The sequence below is a fragment of the Geotrypetes seraphini genome, chromosome 10 (genome assembly GCF_902459505.1).
Source record: "Geotrypetes seraphini chromosome 10, aGeoSer1.1, whole genome shotgun sequence".
NCBI lineage: Eukaryota > Metazoa > Chordata > Amphibia > Gymnophiona > Dermophiidae > Geotrypetes > Geotrypetes seraphini.
Genome location: NC_047093.1, coordinates 1582021 through 1602971, shown reverse-complemented (window position 1 = coordinate 1602971; position 20951 = coordinate 1582021). Strand labels below are relative to the sequence as shown.

The following is a 20951-nucleotide window of genomic DNA, read 5'->3' as shown; positions in this document are numbered from 1 at the left end:
TTAAGACAAAGAAAAAGCTTGTTAAGAACTTTCAGGGGTTAATTTGTGGTTGGTACAAGAAAGATGAGATCATCATGAGAATCCACTGTTTATTTACAACTGCAGAGGATGTATGGAACAAGGCATGATAGGGTTCCCAGAAAAAGCAGGAAACAGGCCTGTACAGAAATGATTTATGTTCCCAGAGGTCTACATGAACTGAGTTCATACAGAAATTATAAGGTTAGGAAAAGTGAAATAATGCCACCTACTGGGTTTGAAATTGGGCTTAACATTGAGAAATTTAGGATTTAAATGTACACTTATGTAATGTATTCCTGAGAAGGAAATCATGTGATCAACTGTGCCATATGGTAATTATTGCAATGATGTCACATATTGTATAAATATCTTTGTTTTGTATTTCTCCGTTGGAGAGGAAAAGAAAAATGGGTAACATGCATGCCTCTCCCTAAGCATGAAAGGCATTAATAAACATGGCTTCTTCTATGTCTGTCTGTTTTAATTTACAGAATGGGATTCCTTGGACAATCATATTGGGATAGGGAGCCCATTCTGGTAATTCTTTTGGCCCCTCTGTTCAAGTCTCCCAGCCTGGCTTGAACACTATCTATCCAGGGCATGCAGTGGCTTCCCTCACGTCTGTCTCAGTAGCAGACTATGGACTTTTCCTCCAGGAACTTTTCCAAACCCAGCTACGCTAACCTATGTTCCCTCAAAACTGAATGCAATGGCTCATATGTTCTAGGAGCATCGCTCACAAAAATACTTGCAACTCTGGAAAATTGTTGGTTATTATGGTAAAACAATTCTTATTTATGACCAACAAAAAAACACAATAAAACATTGTCAAAATAATACAACTGTAGTTATCGACTTTTGATGAATGAACCCGCCCACCCTCCCTACCCAGTCTCTTTTGGTGTAAAAGGGGTACCACACTAACATGCATAATACAGAAGTGTTGCTGAAAGAAAGAATAGTGAACTTCCTAGAATCTAATGGATTACAGGATCCGAGGCAACATGGCTTTACTAAAGGTAAATCGTGCCAAATGAATCTGATTGAATTTTTTGATTAGGTGACCAGAGAACTGGATCAAGGACATATGCTAGATGTAATTTACTTATATTTCAGCAAAGCCTTTGACACAGTTCCTCATTGGAAGCTCTTGAATAAACTTGAAGGGCTGAAGTTAGGACCCAAAGTGGAGAAATGGATTAGAAACTGGTTGACGGACAGACACCAGAGGGTGGTGGTTAATGGAAGTCGCTCGGAGGAAGGAAAGCTGAGTAGTGGAGTCCCTCAGGGTTCGGTGCTGGGGCCAATCCTGTTCAATATGTTTGTGAGTGACATTGCTGACGGGTTAGAAGAAAAAGTTTGCCTTTTGTGGATGATACCAAGATTTGTAACATAGTAGACACCAAGGAGAGAGTGGAAAGCATGAAAAAGGATCTACAAAAGTTAGAGGAATGGACTAAAATCTGGCAACTAAAATTCAATGCTAAGAAATGCAGAGTCAATCAGGAGGTTTGCCTGCATTTCATATGACAAGTTTGGAGCGCAAAGATCGGATCTTCCGCAAATTAGATGTCCAGAGGATCTTGCTCTTTATTTGGAAAAGATAACTGAGTTCTGGGCTGTTTTGATCTCTTTTTTTGTTTTTACTGCTACGCCTCACACTGGGATTTTGCTAGCCGGCGATGGTCAGGGAAATAGGACAGTAAGGGAATTTCTAAGTACCGTATTTGCCGGCGTATAAGACGACTGGGCGTATAAGACGACCCCCCAACTTTTACAGTTAAAATATAGTTTGTTATATACTCGCCGTATAAGACTATCCCTTCTTCCGCACACCTTCTGCACAACAAATAAAACTTAAAAGAACATCAGAATTTATTTCAACAATTTTAATTAATTCACTAAAGCAATAGAATTCTTTTCCTACCTTTGTTGCCTGGTTTCTGCTTTCCTCATGTTCTCATTCAATTCCTTCCATCCACTATCTCTCTTCCTTCTGCATCTTCCATTTGTTCTGTTACTGTGCCTCTCCCTTTCTTCCCCCTTCCAAATTGGTCTGGCACCCATCTTCTTCTCTCTGCTCCCCCCATAGTCTGGCATCTGTCTTCTTCCCTGCCAGCGTCTTCTCCCTACTCTCTCTTCCTCATTTCCTTTGTGTCCTTCTCCCCCCCCACCCTTCCCATGGCCTTTCAGCGTCCTTCTCCACCCCTTTGTATTCCCCCATGTGCTTTCAGCCTCCTTCTATCTCCTCTGTCTTCAAGTGCTTTCAGAGTCCTTCCCCCCCCCCTCCTGTCTTCACCATGGCCTTTCAGCGTCCTTCTCCCCCCCTCCTTCTCTACCGCCCCGGGTGCAGCACAGCCGGCCAGGTCCCCTTACTTTTGTGGCACTTCCCCGACCGACCGACAACAGCCCCGGTCCGACAAACCTCCCTGCCCTTAACCGCGAATCTAAATTACCTTCTTACAACTGCTGTAAGAAGGTAATTTAGATTCGCGGCTATAGGGCAGGGAGGATTGTCGGACCCGGGCTGTTATCGGTCGGTCGGGGAAGTGCCACAAAAGTAAGGGAACCTGGCCGGCTGTGCTGCAACCGGGGCGGGGAGGGGCGGGCCGCCCCTCTCCCTTGGTAGCCACTCGAACCGCGAGGCTACTCTCCTTCTCCTTATCTGCCCTGCCTGCAGCACAGAGCCGAACGGAAGTCTTCCCGACGTCAGCGCTGACGTCGGAGGGAGGGAGGGCTTTGTTTAAGCTTTGTTTAAGCCCTCCCTCCCCTCCGACGTCAGTGCTGACGTCGGGAAGACTTCCGTTCGGCTCTGTGCTGCAAGCAGAGAAGGTAGGGAGAAGAAGAGCCGCGTACATCCAGAAGACTGAGTACATCCAGCCCTGCGACCCTCGGAGGCGTCCCCATGGGATCCCCGCGACCCTAGGGGGCGTCCCCACGGGATCCCCGCGACCCTAGGGGCTTCCCCGTGCAGCTCTCTAATGTAAAGTAAGGGCATGTAAACAGTACCCGGCGTATAAGACGACCCCCGACTTTGGGGAGGATTTTAAGGTACTGAAAAGTCGTCTTATACGCCGGCAAATACGGTACCTATTTTACTTATAATTTTAATGCAACCTATTGTCTATTTTCTGTAAACCGCTTAGAATCCTAACGGAGTTTAGTGGTATATAAGAAATAAATTACATTACATTACATTACTGCTAGAGCAGCTGCTGCCTGCAGTTCTGCTTTAGTGGCTGGGTCTATTCAGGCCTTTTTGCCGCTACAGGCCTCAGGAGAGCTTTTTTCAGTGGGCTTTTTGTTGTTTTTGGCAGGAAGCTCTGCCATTTTGCCTGTGGCCTCAGTTGACCTCCCTCCTGTTTCAGAGAGACAGGAACAGGTCCTAAGTGTTTCTCCTGCTACTGCAGAGAGTTCTTCTTTGCCGCTGGGGTGTTTACCTATGATTTTGTTTTAGCCATGCACAAGGCTTACTTGCGGGTGGCTGGGGGTCCTTTGCCTTTACTGACACAGTTTCGCCTGATGAAGACTTGGACCTTTTAATTATCCACACAATCTTCTCGGGGGGGGAGGGGGGGACAGATGATGCGGACAGTTGTTTTTCTGAGACGCCAGTTGGCGAGGATACTTCAGTCATGCATATTTTTCACCGGAAAGAGCTACAGGAGCTTATTCTTCAGATGTCTTTGGTTTTGCATTTTGAGGAAGCTAAGGACTCCCCTCATGTTGTGGACTCTCTACTTTGGGGGATCCGGTCGACCTCCCGTTCTTTTCCTATGCATCAGGATATTTGGGATGTGGTGCATGCACAGTGGAAGACTCCAGATGCACCTTTACGCATGTTGTGGTCCATGGCCAGGCTCTACCCCATTCCTGATGGGGATAGGGATACCTTTAAATCTCCTGTGGTTGATACAGTGATCTTGGATATCGCACGTAGACATATGGTGCCAATTGAAGGCGGTTCAGCCTTGAGAGACTCCCAGGATCGTAATGTAGAGAATTCCCGGGTCATGGCTTGAGTTGTGGAGTTTCTCCAGTCCCTGGGCTGGGTGGTCAACTCTGTCTCAGCGTTTAGAGTATCTCGGCATGCTTTTTGACACCAGCTTGGGGAGAGTATTCCTTCCAGAGGCCAGAGTGCGCAAATTACAGATGCAGATTCGCTCTCTGATGGATTGCCTAAGTCCGGTGGTGCAGGTCTTGGAGTCCTTGGTAGCCTCCTTGGAGGTGCTGTGGTGGGCTCGGGCTCACATGTGTCCTCCTCAGTATGTGCTGCTTTGGCAGTGGTCACCACATATTCAAGATCTGGACTCTCCAGTCCCGCTCAGGCGCTTAGTTCAGCACAGTCTACACTGGTGGTTCAAGTATTCCAGTCTGGTTCAGGGAGTGAGTCTCTATCAGCCCCAGTGGACAGTGCTTCTCATGGACGCCAGTCTTCTTGGTTGGGGAGCTCAATGTCTCGGTCGCTCAACTAAGGGCAGCTGGACACTGGAGGAGGCATTGTGGTCGATCAATATTCTGGAGAGCCATTCGGCTAGCGGTGGAATTCCAATCCTTGCTGGAGGGCAAATCAGTTCGAGTTCTCTCAGACAATGTCACAGCGGTGGCCTATGTCAATCATCAGGTGGGCACCAAGAGTCGTCTGGTGGCGCTGGAGACCTTTCTGCTCATGGAATGGGCAGAGACTCATCTTGAGGACATCTCGGCTTCCCATATTGCTGGTGTGGACAATGTCCAAGCAGATTTTCGCTGTTGTCATAATCTGGATCCCAGCAAGTGGTGTATCGGGCTGGAAGCCTTCAAGTTGATTGTTCAGTCCTGGGGTCAGATGATCATGGTTATTATGGCCATGAGTGTTAACGCCAAAGTGCCGAGGTTCTTCAGTCGCCGCAGGGATTGTCAAGCTGAGGGACTGGATGCTCTGGTGCAGATTTGGCCGACAGACGGCCTGTTTTATGTCTTTTCTCCGTGGCCTCTGGTGGGCAGAGTTCTTCGGATTGCCCGGCATGCAGGCTGCGTGATTCTCGTGTCTCCAGACTGGCCCAGGCGCCTGTGGTACTTAGATCTGGTTCATCTGCTAGTGGCAGATCCTCTCCCGCTGCCCCTCTAGCCTAATCTTCTGACTCAGGGTCCAATTCCAATGTTTGATCTGGGTCCCTTTTGTCTTAAGCCTTGGCTCTTGACAGGGCTCACCTATGGAAGAAGGAATATTCAGATAAGGTGATTTCTACTCTCTTAGGGTCTCGGAGAATTTCCACCTCTTGGGCTTATGTCTGTGTTTGGCGTCTTTTTGAGGACTGGTGTTCCGTGCGTGGCGTGGTTCCCTTCGAGCTGCTTTGCCTTATATCCTGGATTTTCTGCAGGATGGCCTGGAGCGAGGCCTTGCCTGGTCCACCTTTCAGGTACAGATTGCTGCTTTATCTTCCTTTCGCAATCTCTTGCAGGGTAAGTGTTTGGTCTCTTCTCTGAATGTGATTCGGTTCTTGAGAGCTGCGAAATTGCTGCAGTCTCCAGTTCGGCCATCAGTTCCTGCCTGAGATCTCAATCTAATCTAATCTAATCCTTAGGTTTGTATACCGCATCATCTCCACATTCGTAGAGCTCGACGCGGTTTACAGTAGGAGAAATAGGAAGGAACTACAACAGAGGGTTAGAGGTAGAAGTGTGAAGAAAATTTAGAGGACTTGGGATGCCAAGATATAAGTTTCCTTGATTCCTAAGTCGGAGGGAGACTTACATTTTTTGAGAAAAGCCAGGTTTTCAGATGTTTGCAGAAAACTTGGAGAGAGCTCAAGTTCCGAAGAGGGGAGGTAAAGTTGTTCCAGAGCTCAGTGATTTTGAAGTGAAGGGAGGTCCCTAGCTTTCCTGTGTGGGAAATGCCTTTTAGCGAGGGGAAGGATAGTTTTAATTTGTGGGAGGATCTGGTGGTATTAGGGTTTGAGGAATTCCAAGAAAGAGGGATAAAGGGAGGGAGGATACCATATAGGATTTTGAAAGTTAAACAGGTGCATTTATAGTGGACCCTGGCGATTATCGGAAGCCAGTGGAGCTTAGCCAGGAGCGGGGAGACATGGTCAAATTTACTTTTAGCGAAGATGAGTTTGGCCGCGGCATTCTGAATCCGTTGGAGCCTGTGGAGGTTTTTCTTAGTTAGGCTTAAGTAGATGGAGTTGCAATAGTCCAATCTGGAGAGGATGATGGATTGGACAAGGAGGGTAAATTGTTTTTGATGGAATCTAGTTCTCTCCGTGCTAATTTGTTCTCCGTTTGAGCCTCTCGGCACCTATACTTAAAAGGACCTTACTCTTAAGGTGCCTATCATGGTGGCTATCACTTCCGCGAGGCATGTTTCGGAACTTTGGGCCTTTTCGTGTAGGCCTCCCTTCGTGAAGTTCTCTAGGGAGCGGGTTATGCAGCGGACAGTTCCCTTTTTTCTTCCAAAGGTGGTCTTGCCGTTTCATGTTAACCAGTCCGTGGACCTCCCAGTCTTGGGTAGTCGGGAGGGCTCATTGGAGCAGAGGTTGTTGCGCAAGTTGGATTTCCTTAGGGTCCTTCGCTCTTATGTTCGGACCAGGAGTTTCGTAAGTCATACCGTCTTTTGTCCTCTTAGCGGGTCCTTGTAAGGGGGATGGTGCTTCCAAGGCTACCATTGCATGCTGGATCCATGGAGTGTATCGCTTTGCTGTACCTTCTCCAAAAGAAGCCTGTTCTGGAATTTCTCAAAGCTCATTTCTCTTGGGGTCAAGCAGCTTCTTGGGCTGAATCTTCTCTTGTACCTCCGGTGGATATCTGTAAAGTTGCAGTTTGGTCTTCTCTGCATTCCTTTGTTCGACACTACCGTGTGGACATTCATATGCATCGGGATGCAATGTTCGATGAGCATGTTTTTATGGCGGTCCTTTGGGGTCTGACCCATGATGAGTACTACGCTGCTATATCCCATCCATTCTGTGCTGGTCTGGAGGGATGATAAGGAAGGAGAAATTAGGTTCTTACTTGCTAATTTTCTTTCTTTTAGTCCCTCTAGACTGACACAGACCCGCCCTGTTGTTTTATTCAGTGTGTTTTGTGAAGAGTACTTTTTTTTGGTGGTATCTTGTATTGGTTTTTGGGGAGTATGTTAAGAGCAATGATGCTTGGTTTAGCTGGAGAACTGTGGGGCGTTCTGAAATGTTCTTGTTCTTTTTTTTTTTTTTTTTTGAAAATATGTTTATTGAGGAGTCAACAAGAGAGACCAAGAAAATACTAAAAGAATAAAACAATGGTCAACAACAAAATACAATGAATTCACTCAGGAACGTGTAACACATCCACGTAGACCTCTATTTGCATCGAAAAGCAGAAATGAGGTATCTCTCCCGGCAACCCCAACAAGTATTTTCTATATATAACAATCAAACAAAACCATCCACGAAACCCCTGAAACAGAGAACTCAGCATCCACCCATACAAGCACACCATCCACTCCCACAATCATACCCCACTTCCAGACCCCCACCAATCAATCAGACCCTCCCCCTGACCCCCCTATGCTGGAAACCATGGGTAGTTGTACGAACACCCTCCATATGGCTAAATATTCCAGTACCTCAGGATTAATAGAATGTTTATAATAGCCAAGCTCAAAGCGGGCTAACTCCTGCATTTGAATGATCCAACAGTCCAAAGGAATAGCCCCCGGTTTGGTCCAGAATTGCAAAATCAAACGTTTAACTGTCAACACCATCAGGTAGATAAAGCGCCTCTGAGGAATCGTGAGGCCCTGTTCTTCCAACAAGGTCTGGTCACCCAACAACAACGTCTTATAATCCCACTCAATAGTGCAATGGAGAACCAACCGAAGCTGCGCAAAGGAAGAGTTCCACAAAGAGAGCTCAGGACATTCCAAAAAAGTATGTAGGAACGTCCCAGGTGCCCTGTGACACTTAATACATGTAGGTTCCTCCCACAAACCCATCCTGGCCCCCCGCGCCGTGGTAATATATGCTCTATGGAGGATTTTGAATTGGGTCTCCTGCCAGGCCGCAGATTTCACAAAAGCATGAAGGGTGTGAAAGAGGATCTGAAAGGAATCAGGGGTATATTGAGAGGCCAGGTCTCTATTCCAGACATTGCATAACAATGTCAAAGGCCCCGGACGAATGCATAACCCTGTACCATAGCGCAAGAGAACTCAAGGCAGGCGGGGTACTCAAGAGTAGTTGATCCAAGGGTCCATATGGCCACTCCGCACCATACTGCAAGCATAGACTCTGAAAGTAATGGCGGGCCTGTAAATAAGCGAAGAAGTGAGTTTTAGGTACATTCCACCTATCCTGAAATTGGGCGAAAGAGTCAAAGACCCCCGTATCCCCATCCATCATGTGAGCGAGAGTCGAGGCCCCCCAAACCGCCCATGCGGCAAAGGGGGAGCATCCCAGCCCTGGTGAAAAATCCGGATTACCCTGTAGTTGCAGAAAAGGCGAAGCCCTGGGAGATCTCGTCTGCCGCCGTCGCCACCATTGCCAGGCCTGACGAAAAGGGCGTAAGAACTGCAACTTAGAGGAAAGCTCGCCCCGTAATCCCCCCGTGGCATGCAAAAGGTTCAAAAAAGTATAAGGCGCACACCATCCCTCCATCCATCCCCGTGGGGAAAACCGGGCCGACCCCGTCACTCCCTCGTGTATAAAGCGCATTAATGCTGCCACGTTGTAAGCACGAATATCGGGAAGTCCCAAGCCCCCCTCCAGCTTGAAAAGAGTCAACTTAGCATATGCAATGCGGGCGTTCCGGCCCCGCCACAGAAATACCGAAAAAAGAGAACGAAGCCGGCGGATATCGCGCTGTAGAATCCAAAAGGGCACCGCTTGGAGGGGATATAGCAGCTTTGGCAGTAATATTATTTTTATCAGCGCCGCCCTCCCCAAAAGGGATAGAGGAAGATCCCGCCACGCGTGACACAAAGCCTGAATTTTATCAATTACAGCCAGGATATTACTCCCGTACAGAGCCCTAGGGTCCGGATGTAGAAAGATACCCAAATACCTCATTGGAGCCGTCACCGGGGGTATGGGCAGGCCGGCATGCCACAGCTCCCACCCAAGCCCCGACAGGGGTAGCAATTTCGATTTCGTGCAGTTCACTTGGAGACCAGAAAGAACACCAAACTCCGAAACCAGCTGTAGCGCCACCGGCAAATGAGTGGGAGCCTGGTCCAGGAAAAGTAATATATCATCCGCAAATAATGCAATACGGCACTCCGACTTACCAATGCGAATGCCTCGCAGGGCCGAACAGGAACGAATCTTAATAGCTAACGGCTCTATAGCTAAAACAAACAATAGGGGAGAGAGGGGACAACCCTGGTGAGTACCTCGGCATAGTGGAAACGACTGCGAAAGGCTACCGTTAATAAGCAACCTAGCTTGCGGGTTCGAATAGAGTCCCTGGATCCAAGCAAGGAAAGTCCCACCAATGCCATATTCCTGCAACACCCAAAAGAGGTACTGCCAAGAAATACTGTCGAAAGCCTTTTCCATATCAAGCCCGACAATCGCGGAAGCACCCCCTCTCCCCCTATGTTCATGGATTGCAGTCAATGCCTTAAGAAGATTCATCGATGCATAACGTCGAGGGACAAATCCCACCTGATCATCCCCAATAAGTTGAGGGAGAAACTCATTGAGTCGAGATGCCATGATAGACGCTAACAGCTTAACATCTTGATTCAATAAGGATATTGGCCTGTAGGAGCCGACCTGCATGGGATCTTTACCCGGCTTTGGGAGCAGAGTGATATGAGCAAGATTATGCGGAACGCCCGTGGGTGCTGAGGAAAGGAAATTGAAATAATTACCCAGAGGTTGGACAAGCAGGTCAGGCAAAAGTTTGTAATATTCGGGGCCAAAGCCATCGGGGCCAGGTGATTTAGCGAGTTTTAGTTTTTTAATCCCCGACTGGATTTCCTCTGAAGAAATAGGGGCATTCAGCTGCTCCGTCTGAACCTCGGACAGCTTCGGGAGAGACAAATCTCGAAAGAAACGGTCCCGCTCCTCAATGGTAAAGTCTCTCCTCACATAAAGCGCGCTGTAAAAATCAACAAATTGCTCCCTTATTCGAGATTCCTGAGTGAAGGTCTCTCCCCGAGAGTTCCTAACCACTCGAACAAGTTGCTTCTTCCGGTATGGCCGGACCATATTTGCGAGAAGTTTACCGGCCTTACCTCCCCAGCGATATAGGTGAAATTTTTGATAGGAAATATCCTGACGGGCCCTAGCATCCAAGATCTCATTAATTTGAGAGCGTAAGGAGCGAATCTGCTGCCCGTCCGTGTCCAGTAACGTCGCCCGATGACATTTACGAATCTCTGCCAATTGCTCCGTCAGGGCAAGAAGTTTCTCCCCCTGGCGTTTCCGCAGTGACGACACAAATTGGATGATATGACCCCTCACCACAGCCTTCGAAGCCTCCCAGAACACTACCGGGTCTACGTCAGAGGTATTATTATACAAATCATAGTCCACCCACTTGTCCCTTAGAAATGCTCGAAACTTCTGGTCGCCATAAAGAGAAGCCGGAAACCGCCAAGATCTATCACCCCTACGCTCAGTGGCCGCTATAGTCACAAGGACCGCCGAATGGTCCGACAGAGTGGTATCTTCAATAGAAACTTTATCCACACGGTGAAAGAGAGCTTGAGAGACCAAGACATGATCTAATCTAGAATACATGGAATGGGGATGAGAGTAAAACGTATACTCCCTATCAAAAGGATGGAGGGTCCTCCAGGTATCCACTACCGCCAATTGAGTACATAGAAAGTTCACACCCCTCTGGTCATGATTCCTAGGTCGCGGCCTGGCAGGAGAACAATCCATCATCGGGTCCGCTGTAACATTAAAATCTCCTCCCACAACCAAATGATAAGTAGGGAATTGAGCTAAAATACCCAGCAGCCCAGAGTAAAAAATATGGTCATAAACATTCGGGGCATACAGATTGCAAAAAAGAAACTGAAAACCCCAAAAGTCCCCTGCAACCACAATGTATCTGCCCTGTTTATCCTGAATTGTCTTGTGAACATGAAGTGGTATGCATTTATGAACCAGGATAGCCACTTCTCTCTGGCGGCCATTATAGGCAGAGTACCGCACATCCCCCACCCATTCCCTGCGCAGCTTCTCATGCTCAGCACTCGTGAGGTGAGTTTCCTGAAGGAATGCAATATCCACCTGTCGCTGCCGAAGCCACGTGAGTATTTTCTTTCGTTTAATAGGAGAATGTATACCATCCACATTAAGAGTTACTACCTTCAAATTAACCATAACTATGCAGCATAAAAAGCCACCAGAAGCGCCTTAAGGTATAAAAAGTAAATGGACGGAGATACCAGGCCCCCCAGCCAGGCCCATCCCCCCTCAACGAGAATACCCACAGTATCCAGCAATCCTCCCCCCTCCCCACCGCAGACACACCGACCAAACACACAGCATCCACCATCCATACTCCACAGGCATTCCTCCCGTCTTCCCCTCCCTCCTACCACCCCCCTCCCCCCTTAGCATGTCAACCCCCCCAAACATGCACTCCCAGAAACAGATCCCCAACCTACCCAGGGAGCCCCCCCCACCACCCCCCCTCAGTGTCCCCCAAACACTTAAATGCAGCAAGATCAAACTAGCACATAGAACAAACAGATTGTCCAGTCATAAGGCAAAGCAAATAGTTCAGCAGTATCCAGGATTACCACCCACTGCACTCTGGACAGGTCTCCAGGCGGGTCCAATTGCAATGGTGCCCTGCACAGCCACCAGTCAGCAGAAGACAAAGAAAAGGATTGTAAGGAGGGCAGTAATGATGAAAGCCAGATCCACTCCAAAGATCCTGTCATTCACGCGGCAGAACAAAGGATCTGGTAAACCCAGGGCAGGCCCGCCGGACGGGTTATCCTGATCCCAGTAGGACCTCTCCCATCGTAGCGAACCCTCTGGATTTCAGAAGTCCCACCAGGCCAGAGCGGAAACATGTCATGAAGGCATACTCAAGCTGGCAACTTAGCCAGGAAAGCCCGAGCCTCCTCCACTGTAGCCAAGGAATGGTTCTGGCCCCCATGCCAGACTCGCAGCCGGGCAGGAAACACCAATGCGAACTTAATCCCCCGATTGTGCAGGTCTGTACAACAAGGCGACATGGCCTTTCGCAAAGCAGCCACCCTGATCGAGTAATCATTAAAAGCCAGCACTTTCGAGCCCTCATATTCTAGGGCCCCCACCTTCCGGAACGCACGGAGCAGCATATCCTTCTCTCTCCAAGTCACATAACGGGCTATAGCTACTCGAGGTCTCCCGGCCCCAGAAACACGTGCTCTCACTCGATGGGCCCGCTCGCAGACAAATTGCATGGTGGTCTCCGCAAAACCCAATGCAGTAGGCAGCCACTTACTGAAAATCTCATAAAGCCCCTCGTCCGTGACCGATTCCGGAATCCCGATCAGCCGCAAGTTGTTCCGTCAGCTGCGGTTCTCATGGTCATCCAACTGATCAGTTAACTCCCGAGTCTGCGTCTGCAGTGCCTCCATCTGCGCCGCCATAGCTGTGCACGTGTCTTCCTGAGCAGACACGCGCTGCTCTACCTCATTCAGACGCCGATTGTGCGAGTCGAATTTTTCATGCATTTCATCAACCGCGGACTGAATTTTGTTTAGTCTATCCGCCAGAGCAGCCGACACAGATTTGGTGATGTCGGCAATCCAGTCTCCGGCCGGGATCGTGAAAGAGGCCTGATCCGCCGCCATCTTAGAGGGGGTTGTCACAGATTTTTCCCGGGAACCCTTAGCCGATTTTATAGGCATACCCGGTGCTCAAATCGCTCTCCAAAGCACCCGGGGAGTAGCGGCAGCCTATCCCAAGCAGGTCAGCATAAAAGCCCCGAGGGAACAACCGGAATGCAGGTAATAATCGCTGAATTTAGAGGGGGCAGGGCAGGAGCTCTCCACACAGACGTCCTCTAGGTAGGCTGCATCACGTGACCCCCCCGAAATGTTCTTGTTCTAATCAGTATCCAACAATGTGTCCTTTTTGTCTTCAAGTTCAAGTTTATTAAAAATTTGATTAATCGCTTATTCAAAATTCTAAGTGATGTACAAAAAGAAAAATTACAAATTTCTGGGAGAAACAAAACCAACGAATAAGACTAACCTGACAAAACAAACTAAACAGTGAGTGGGGTTGGTATGTCTATAGTTCACGGTTCTTAGTTCCTGCTTGGCTATTGTACTGTAGCCAAAAGCTAGTGTCTCAGTCCAAGTTTTTGAAAATTTGATAAAATCGCTTTTTCATAAATTCAAAGCGATGTACAATAGTAAAAAAGAAAAAGGACAATACTGACTTACTGAAATGGAGAGGATGGTACGGGGAGAACAAAAAAGGGAGAAAAACATAAGGGAATAATATAAGTGGTGGGATGTTTGCAAAGGAGCTTAAACCCATCTGTTTCTGTGCCTGTCTGGAGGGCCTAAAAGAGAGAAAATTAGCAGGTAAGGACCTAATTTCTCCTTAATTTACAATGTCCATGTCATTTCATGATCAATCATTCCTTCTCAACATGGCGTCAAGGCAGGCGTCTCTCATCTTTCTATGATTGTTAATACTATTACATACCCCACCCAAGTATCACTTCTTTCTCCAATCATCGCTCCATACTTCATCCTCTACTTAGTGAAATCACCAATCCTCAGTCTAAATGTGACTTCTGCATACTCACACAAGTTGTACACAATGCTGTACCATCACCATTCAACTTTCTCTTCATAGCAGATCCGCAGTGAATATGATGAATCCAAACACAAAAAAAGAATGCACATCATTTTATTGACTGAATAAACACTGACATCATGAACGTCACCTCCACAGTCTTTTTTTTATGTTTGGGTCTACTACGTAGTTAAATCACCAATCAACTTTCTCTTCACAATTCACTCACAGTCCCATCACCAATCAGCCCAGGCCAGTGCCTCCAGGGCTGTCAAGAATACAATTCCTAAGGGATCTGTTTAACCTACATACAACTAGCACATAAAAAAAACACTGACCATTCCACTCTCAAATTCAAAACTCTTGGCTGCCTTAAAAACCACCACCAATTTCCTCTCCATGCTGATGGATGGCACTGCTCCACAACTATTCATTTCAGCAAGGTAAAGTAATTGAAATCACCTATTATTATACTGTTGCTTAGTTTGCCAGCTTTCCTAATCTCTGTAAACATTTCTTCATCTGTCTTCTCATTCTGGGGAATGGTAGTGCAGCCCTACCTGTATATTCTTTCTTTTCATACATGGAATTTCTATCCATATGGATTCCACACCGTTATCTATGTCATGCAGGGTGCTTTCCCCTATAACGCTTTTCCAGAGGCTGTTATAGGGGAAAGCACCCTCCAAGGATTCAAGACAAGGTTAGATAAGTTCCTGCTGAATCAGAATGTACTCAGGTAAGGCTAGACTCAAATAGGGCACTGGTCTTTGACCTAAGGGCTGCCTTGTGAATGGACTGCTGGGCACAATGGACTGGTGGTCTGACCCAGCAGCGGCAATTCTTATGTTCTTTATTTTGTTTGATTCAATTCCCTTTTTTACCTATAGTGCACCCTCTTCCAATTTGATCTATTCTATCATTTGTACTCTGGTAACACAGTGTCCCATTTATTGTTCTCCTTTCTTATTTCTACCTCTTCATTCAGTCCTAAATATTCTAACTCTTCCAACTTATTTTTTAGGCTTCTAGCATTTGTATTCCGACACTTCAAATTGTGTCTTTTTCTTGTAACTACAGACTGTTAAGAAGATGACAGGGATAATTTGAGTCTTGATATAATTTAGCTGACCAAAATGGCGGCGATGTAGAGGAGCTGCGAGAGACGTTCTCAACAAGTTCCTAATCTGCGTTTTTCAAATACCTTACACGGATGCCTCCTAAGAGGAAAGGGGTGCTTAGGGCTTCTGCCTCGTCGGCCCTGATGTCCACCCCGATTCAGCAGACGATGGACCGTTTCTTCGCGCCTTCTCTGGCGCTCACACAGGCTGGAGTGGAGAGCTTGGCGTTGGGCGGTGACGGGAGGGAGTCACTGGCCCTTTCGGGCATTGAAACATCGTTGTCTCCTTCAGCTCCCATGACGCCTCCGTGTCCGGCTACAGCCGAAACGCTGTGGCGAGAGACACACACTTCCGGAAGTGAAAGCGTGGGGTCTCCCGGCGAGGGCTCAGCGTTGTCGGCGGGACGGCAGATGGAATCAACAGCAGAGAGAGGGGATTTTTCCCTCTCTCAAACGGAGGTTTCTTTGAACAGCATCTGGCAATTGTTGCAGAGGATGGAAGGGAAAATTGAAAAATTAACTGATGAGGTAACAAAATTAAATGAAAAACTGGAAATTTTGACTGGGTCAGTTGAATCTATGAAAATGGAGTTTACAGGCCAAGCCAAGCAAATGCAGGGGGACATACAACAATTGCAACAATTCAAATTGGCTTCAATTAAAGATAGCTCTATCATTCATAAGAAACTAGAACAATTTGAAAATTTTAATAGGCGTTTGAACCTCTGCTTTCTAAATTTTCCTCAAATTTCAGGAATGTTACCTATTGATTTGCTGAAAAGATACCTCATTGAGAATTTGGAAATTTCTTCAAATTGTATTCCTCCAATTAATAAAATTTATTATTTGCCAAATAAAAAGATGCCTGATGGAAATGGAAAAGGAAAGGTAAATGAAGATGGAAATGAGATTGGGAAAGTAAGAGAAGGAGAGACAAATGTGATAGATTTTGCAAATGTGACGGCTTTATTGGAACAAACGATAACATCTGAAATGGACAGAGCAACATTACTAGTATCATTTGTCTTTGAACAAGATGTGAATATGATTATGAAATTGTTTTTCAAAAATTCCCAAAAATTATTTGGGGGACAGAAAATATGGATATATCCTGATGTAGCTAAGACTACACAAGAACGGAGGAAAGATTTTCTTGCAATGCGACAACAGACTATAAATATTGGAGCAACATTTTTATTGGTGTATCCCTGCAAATGCCTGGTTAGGTACTTAGGTGTTAAATATGTTTTTTTCTCTCCTAACCATCTGAAGGAATTTCTAGATGTTAAGCAGATCATCAAGGATTAAGGATTAAGGGATAATAATAATTGGGCGCTAGATACATTATGCCTTTCTTTTTTGTATTATTCCTTTAAATTTCTCTCTAATTTTAGTTTTGGTCAACCCCTGTTTATTGTGGTCTAAGAAGGGGTTTATTATCATCATTATGATGATTGTGGTAAAAGTATTATTGCGTTAAAATTTTCTTTCCTGTATTCAATGTACAAGAATTAATTCTTGTAAAATAAGATTGTATAATTATAAATAAAAAAAAAAAAAAAAAAAAAAAAATTTGAGTCTTTTATTGTGCTGTCCTCTTAAACACTCATGGCTTTCTCATACCATTACTGAAACCCCTCTATTTGGATTCCCTAAATGTCCTGTTTCAATAGTATCCTTCAAAGATTCTTCACACCGAACCATTTGCTCATGAGTGATTGCCAGCTTTGCCCCCATCTTAGTTGAAAAGCTGCTCTATCTCCTTTTTAAATGCCTTACTAGCTAAAAGTCCATCTAGCCCAGTGTCTCCTCAGATCACCAGATGACTTGAGCTGTATCCTCTGTATTCAGAGAAACAGACTTGGCACTTATGGATGCCCAATTCCTAGTCACTTCATGAAAGGGACCACTCCGTTGTCAGTGATGCTTTGGGTGGGTGGGTGTGTTACAAATCTACTTACATATTTGTCTGTGTTGTGCGAGTGACCAGTGGATGGGGACCCAATAGATGACTTTGTCTTGAGGAGGAAGTCTTTGTTCAGGAAAATGGGATATTGCAGGTGCTCTGTGTGCCTTTATTTGGGCACATAGAATCATTGGATGGTTTGAGGGAAACTGCTCGGAGAAGCAGTGCTGCTACATGGCTTGGGGGAAACCTGTGCTCTGGGGCTGAATTACTGTAAAATCTATGGGCGTCTGTGATTGAGGTTTTAGAGCAGCTGCATGTGCTCAAGGTGTGTGAGAAGCCCCTGCCTGACCTTTGCCTAGTCCGGAGGGAGCCTGTGTACAAGGGCATTCTACTGCACATGCTGCTTGTTTGGATGTACCGTATTTTTCGCTCCATAAGACACACTTTTTTCCCCAAATGGAAATGCATCTTATGGAGCGAATGTAACAAATTTTTACCCCCCACGGCAAATGAGAGGCTTTCAAGTTAGCGGCAGGCTGCGTGTCTGAATTGCTGCCATGACCCAAAGAAACCATATTTTATGGACAGACCATGAATGACACACAGAGGAAGGGGATTTTGCACAAAAAAGAAAAACTGCATTGAAATCCACCAGGCGTAATTCAGGCGCTAAGTTGTTCTGGCGTGAGAACAATGACTTGGAAGTATACGTTACTCCAGAGGGCAGGAGCGTGCCAGATTTGTAACCTTCAGTGGGAGTAGAATTGCTCTCATACTTGTCGTCGACTCCTGGACATTGTTTTAGGTTTGTTTGGGGGGGATTTTTAGGTCCTCTTCTCTCCTGCTATGGCTGAACTGCTGCCCAGTTACTCTCCTAGCTTCACAAAACTGGCAGAGATCTTGTGTCTGAAATGGCGCCGCCGCAGTGAAGGGATTCCTCAGAGCTCCGAGACTACACTGAGCTTGTCCAGTAGGATTCCCGGAGTTCGTCCTTTTTCGCGGGGGAGGCCAGGCAGCAGCTGTAACGGAGCCAAAAAGTGAAATCCTTTTGCGAATATCGAAAACACATGTGCAAGCCCTGGCAAGAGAAAGGTGCAGGGAGGTGAGGTCTTTAAGGATGAAGACCACGAGAGCAGAGGAAAGGAGCCTACACTTGTCTCCTTGGAACAGCAACAGGAAATTCTCAATCCCTGTTAAGGATACTGGAAGTTCAGTTAAGTATTATTTTCTGTCTTTTCTAATAATTGCTTTAAGCATTTTTTTAGTCTACCTGCTTTTAGTGGATGCACTTTCATTGAGTTAAAGCAATTTATAAATAATGCCCATTCTACAATGCAGCAGGTGTACTTCCAAAAGCTGGCAACAAAGACATAGCACAACAACTGGCTTTTCTTTGATCACAAGGAGTGTTGGAAGAGGTTGTAATCCTATACTTCTACTAAGACTATTAGTACACAATTTGGTTCAGAATGTTTTTTTTTCCTAAGTGTGTCTTATGGTCAGGTGCATCTTATAGTGCGAAAAATATGGTAATATTAGTAGTAGAATTTGCTCTCCTGATGTGTGTAGCATTTTGTGTGAACAGGAGCTGAGCCGAGAGAAGGCAAGTGCAGCAGCTGAACGTTTACAAAGAGAAGAGGAGCTACAGAAGATCCGAAACTTTTGCCGCTCAGAAGAGGTACAACACCACCTCATTTCTCTTGAAGGGTGGTCTGAGGTCTTCAGAATGGGACTGGCTAAGCATGTGTGTGTTGGGGGGAGTTAATATGCTGTATTGTCAGAGTTGGAGTCGGAAGGTCTGTCGGTTATGATTCCTCAGTTTCACTTTTGTCTTATGCAGCAACAGCGCTCGTCTCATGTGGAAGAAAAGCTTCGTGTAATGACTCAGTCACGTGATGAGGCACAGTCTCACATCCTGCAGCACAAACAGGCAGCAGGAGAGCTGCAAGCCAAGAACTATCAGCTGAATCTAGAAATTGAAAGGCTGAAGCGTCAGATAGAAGGCTTACATCAGGTACTCACTCTCTAAAGGCAGCAGGAGGTGGCATGTGTGGAGCAGGTACTTAGCAAATACATACTCAAAATCTTTCTTGAGCTCATTAAGCGGCCAAAAGAGTTGCTTAAAAAAACCTCTATTGGAGGTGTTGGGGGGAGGGGGAGGAAGACCCAGAAATTACTGATCAATTCACAATTAGAAGTAATGCCAGCTTTCTTCCCGAATTAGACAAGTGATATTTGAACTTTGGAAACAAACAGGTCTTGCCTTGATAGAACATTATTTCTTAAATGCGAATGTAAAAATAAAATCCTTTGCTGACCTCAGATTGTTGGTATTGCTGGACCTGGGATCCCAATTTGCATATTTCCAGCTTGCTCACTACATTCATACCTTGCAATTGGAGAATTATCAGCACTTAGATAAAAAATTGAAGGAACCAGAAAGAGAGACTGCAACTAATTCTAACTTACATAAATCTCACCAGTCATTGGATTTGCTGAAGGACTGTGGGTAGCTACAGTGAACTTGGGAACAGGAAGTGAATAGACTGCTGGGTTGGTTAATTTTATACATTTGGTTCAAAAGATCCCTTTAGTTGCCCATAATTCTGACTTTAGGGAATGTCAATATTGAATCCTGCATAGTCTATTTTTCCCAGTTGGCATATAAGGGCCTAGCTAATTGGAACCTTTTTGGGAAATGTGGAGAGTCCTAGGGCACATTGTATTATGCTTTATCCCAGATTAAGCAAGCAGCATATTTTTACATGTGGGTGATGTTAACCACGGAGCCTGGTATGGACAGTGCAAAAGTGTACTGTCACTAACTTCCTAGAAGTCTCGAGACCACCCGTGCCACGCATGTGTGAGTGTCTTCCCATTAGAGAGTTGCGCGGGGAGAGAAATCAAACCCGTCCCCGCTAGGAGTCAAGCTCGTCCTGCTGGAATCAAATCCGTCCCTATAAACTTCAGAAGTAGTTATTTCATTTAATTATGCTACTGAATTAAAGGCTCTGGTAGTGAACCATTTACAAATAAGCAAAGACACTTTATTAATTTGGAAATATTAATTGGGAAGAATACATACTTTGTAAATGGGTTTCTACCAGAGCCTCATACTCAGAGAATGGTGGAGAGCTGGAACGCTCTTCCGGAGTCTGTTGTAGGGGAAAACACCCTCCAGGGTTTCAAGACTAAGCTGGACAAGTTCCTGCTAAACTGGGACATACACAGGTGAGGCTGGACTCATTTTAGAGCACTGGACTTTGACCTGGGGGCCACCGCGTGAGCGGACTGCTGGGCACGATGGACCACTGGTCTGACCCAGCAGCAGCAATTCTTATGTTCTTATGGTGAGGACCCCCAAGCTGTCAGCTGAGGACTTCCTCTGCAGTTAGTCGGGGGTCCCTTTTGCCAAGCTTGGCTGGCAGCAGTAGCATCCCTGAGTCACAGATGCTGGCACCTCAGTGGCTCATTGATGCTGCCAGCAGCTGCTACGCTTGGTGGAGGGGAGTTCTGGCTGTCTCTAGAGGAGGTCCTCTGCTGGCAGTGCTTGGGGATTCCCACCAGTCACAGCAAGGGTCAGCAACAGTAGAAATAAACCCAGAAATGCATTTCTTTTCTTTTGATCACAAGACAAAGACATCTGCTATATACATTTCCAAAAGCTGACATATTTTAGTAAATAAATTCCAGTTTTTACCTTTGTTGTCTGGAGACTTATTTTTCCATCAAGTTGGTCCTAGTTTCTTTTTTCCGCTTTCCCATCTTCTGTAAATCATTTTGTTGCTGTCCACCCATGCCCAATTCTCCTTTTCTATTCCCTCAGAAAACAAATGTAAGACAGAATGAATGTCTTTACACTGTGAATGGAATAAATTATACATAAGAACCACATCGTGCATGTAAAACAATATGAGTACCTAAAGCTGTGAATTAAATGAATTAGGCGTGAGAGCAACATCATACATGAAAATCAATAAAGACAGATTTAGAACTCATAGCAGGCGCTTTAAAGTTCCAATTTAAAAATAAACAGTCATAACAATAAAGAGCCCATACAACAGGAATAAATTATGCATAAAAATCACATCATCCATAAAAATCAATAAGAGCAGACTTAAAACAGATAGCAGGAACATTTAGATACCAAAAAAACAGGAAAAAAATCATA

The 20951-nt window shown here is 45.9% G+C and overlaps 1 protein-coding gene across 2 annotated transcripts in view; it reads left to right on the top strand.

Moving 5' to 3' along the window:
* Window positions 1-20951, top strand: part of LRRC45 (leucine rich repeat containing 45) — a 231711-nt gene that overhangs the window by 171370 nt on the left and 39390 nt on the right. For both annotated transcript variants that reach the window (XM_033961545.1, XM_033961547.1), the window contains exons 14-15: window positions 18366-18458; window positions 18621-18794. In XM_033961545.1, coding sequence (XP_033817436.1) covers window positions 18366-18458; window positions 18621-18794 — 267 coding nt within the window. The remainder of the gene's footprint in view (window positions 1-18365; window positions 18459-18620; window positions 18795-20951) is intronic.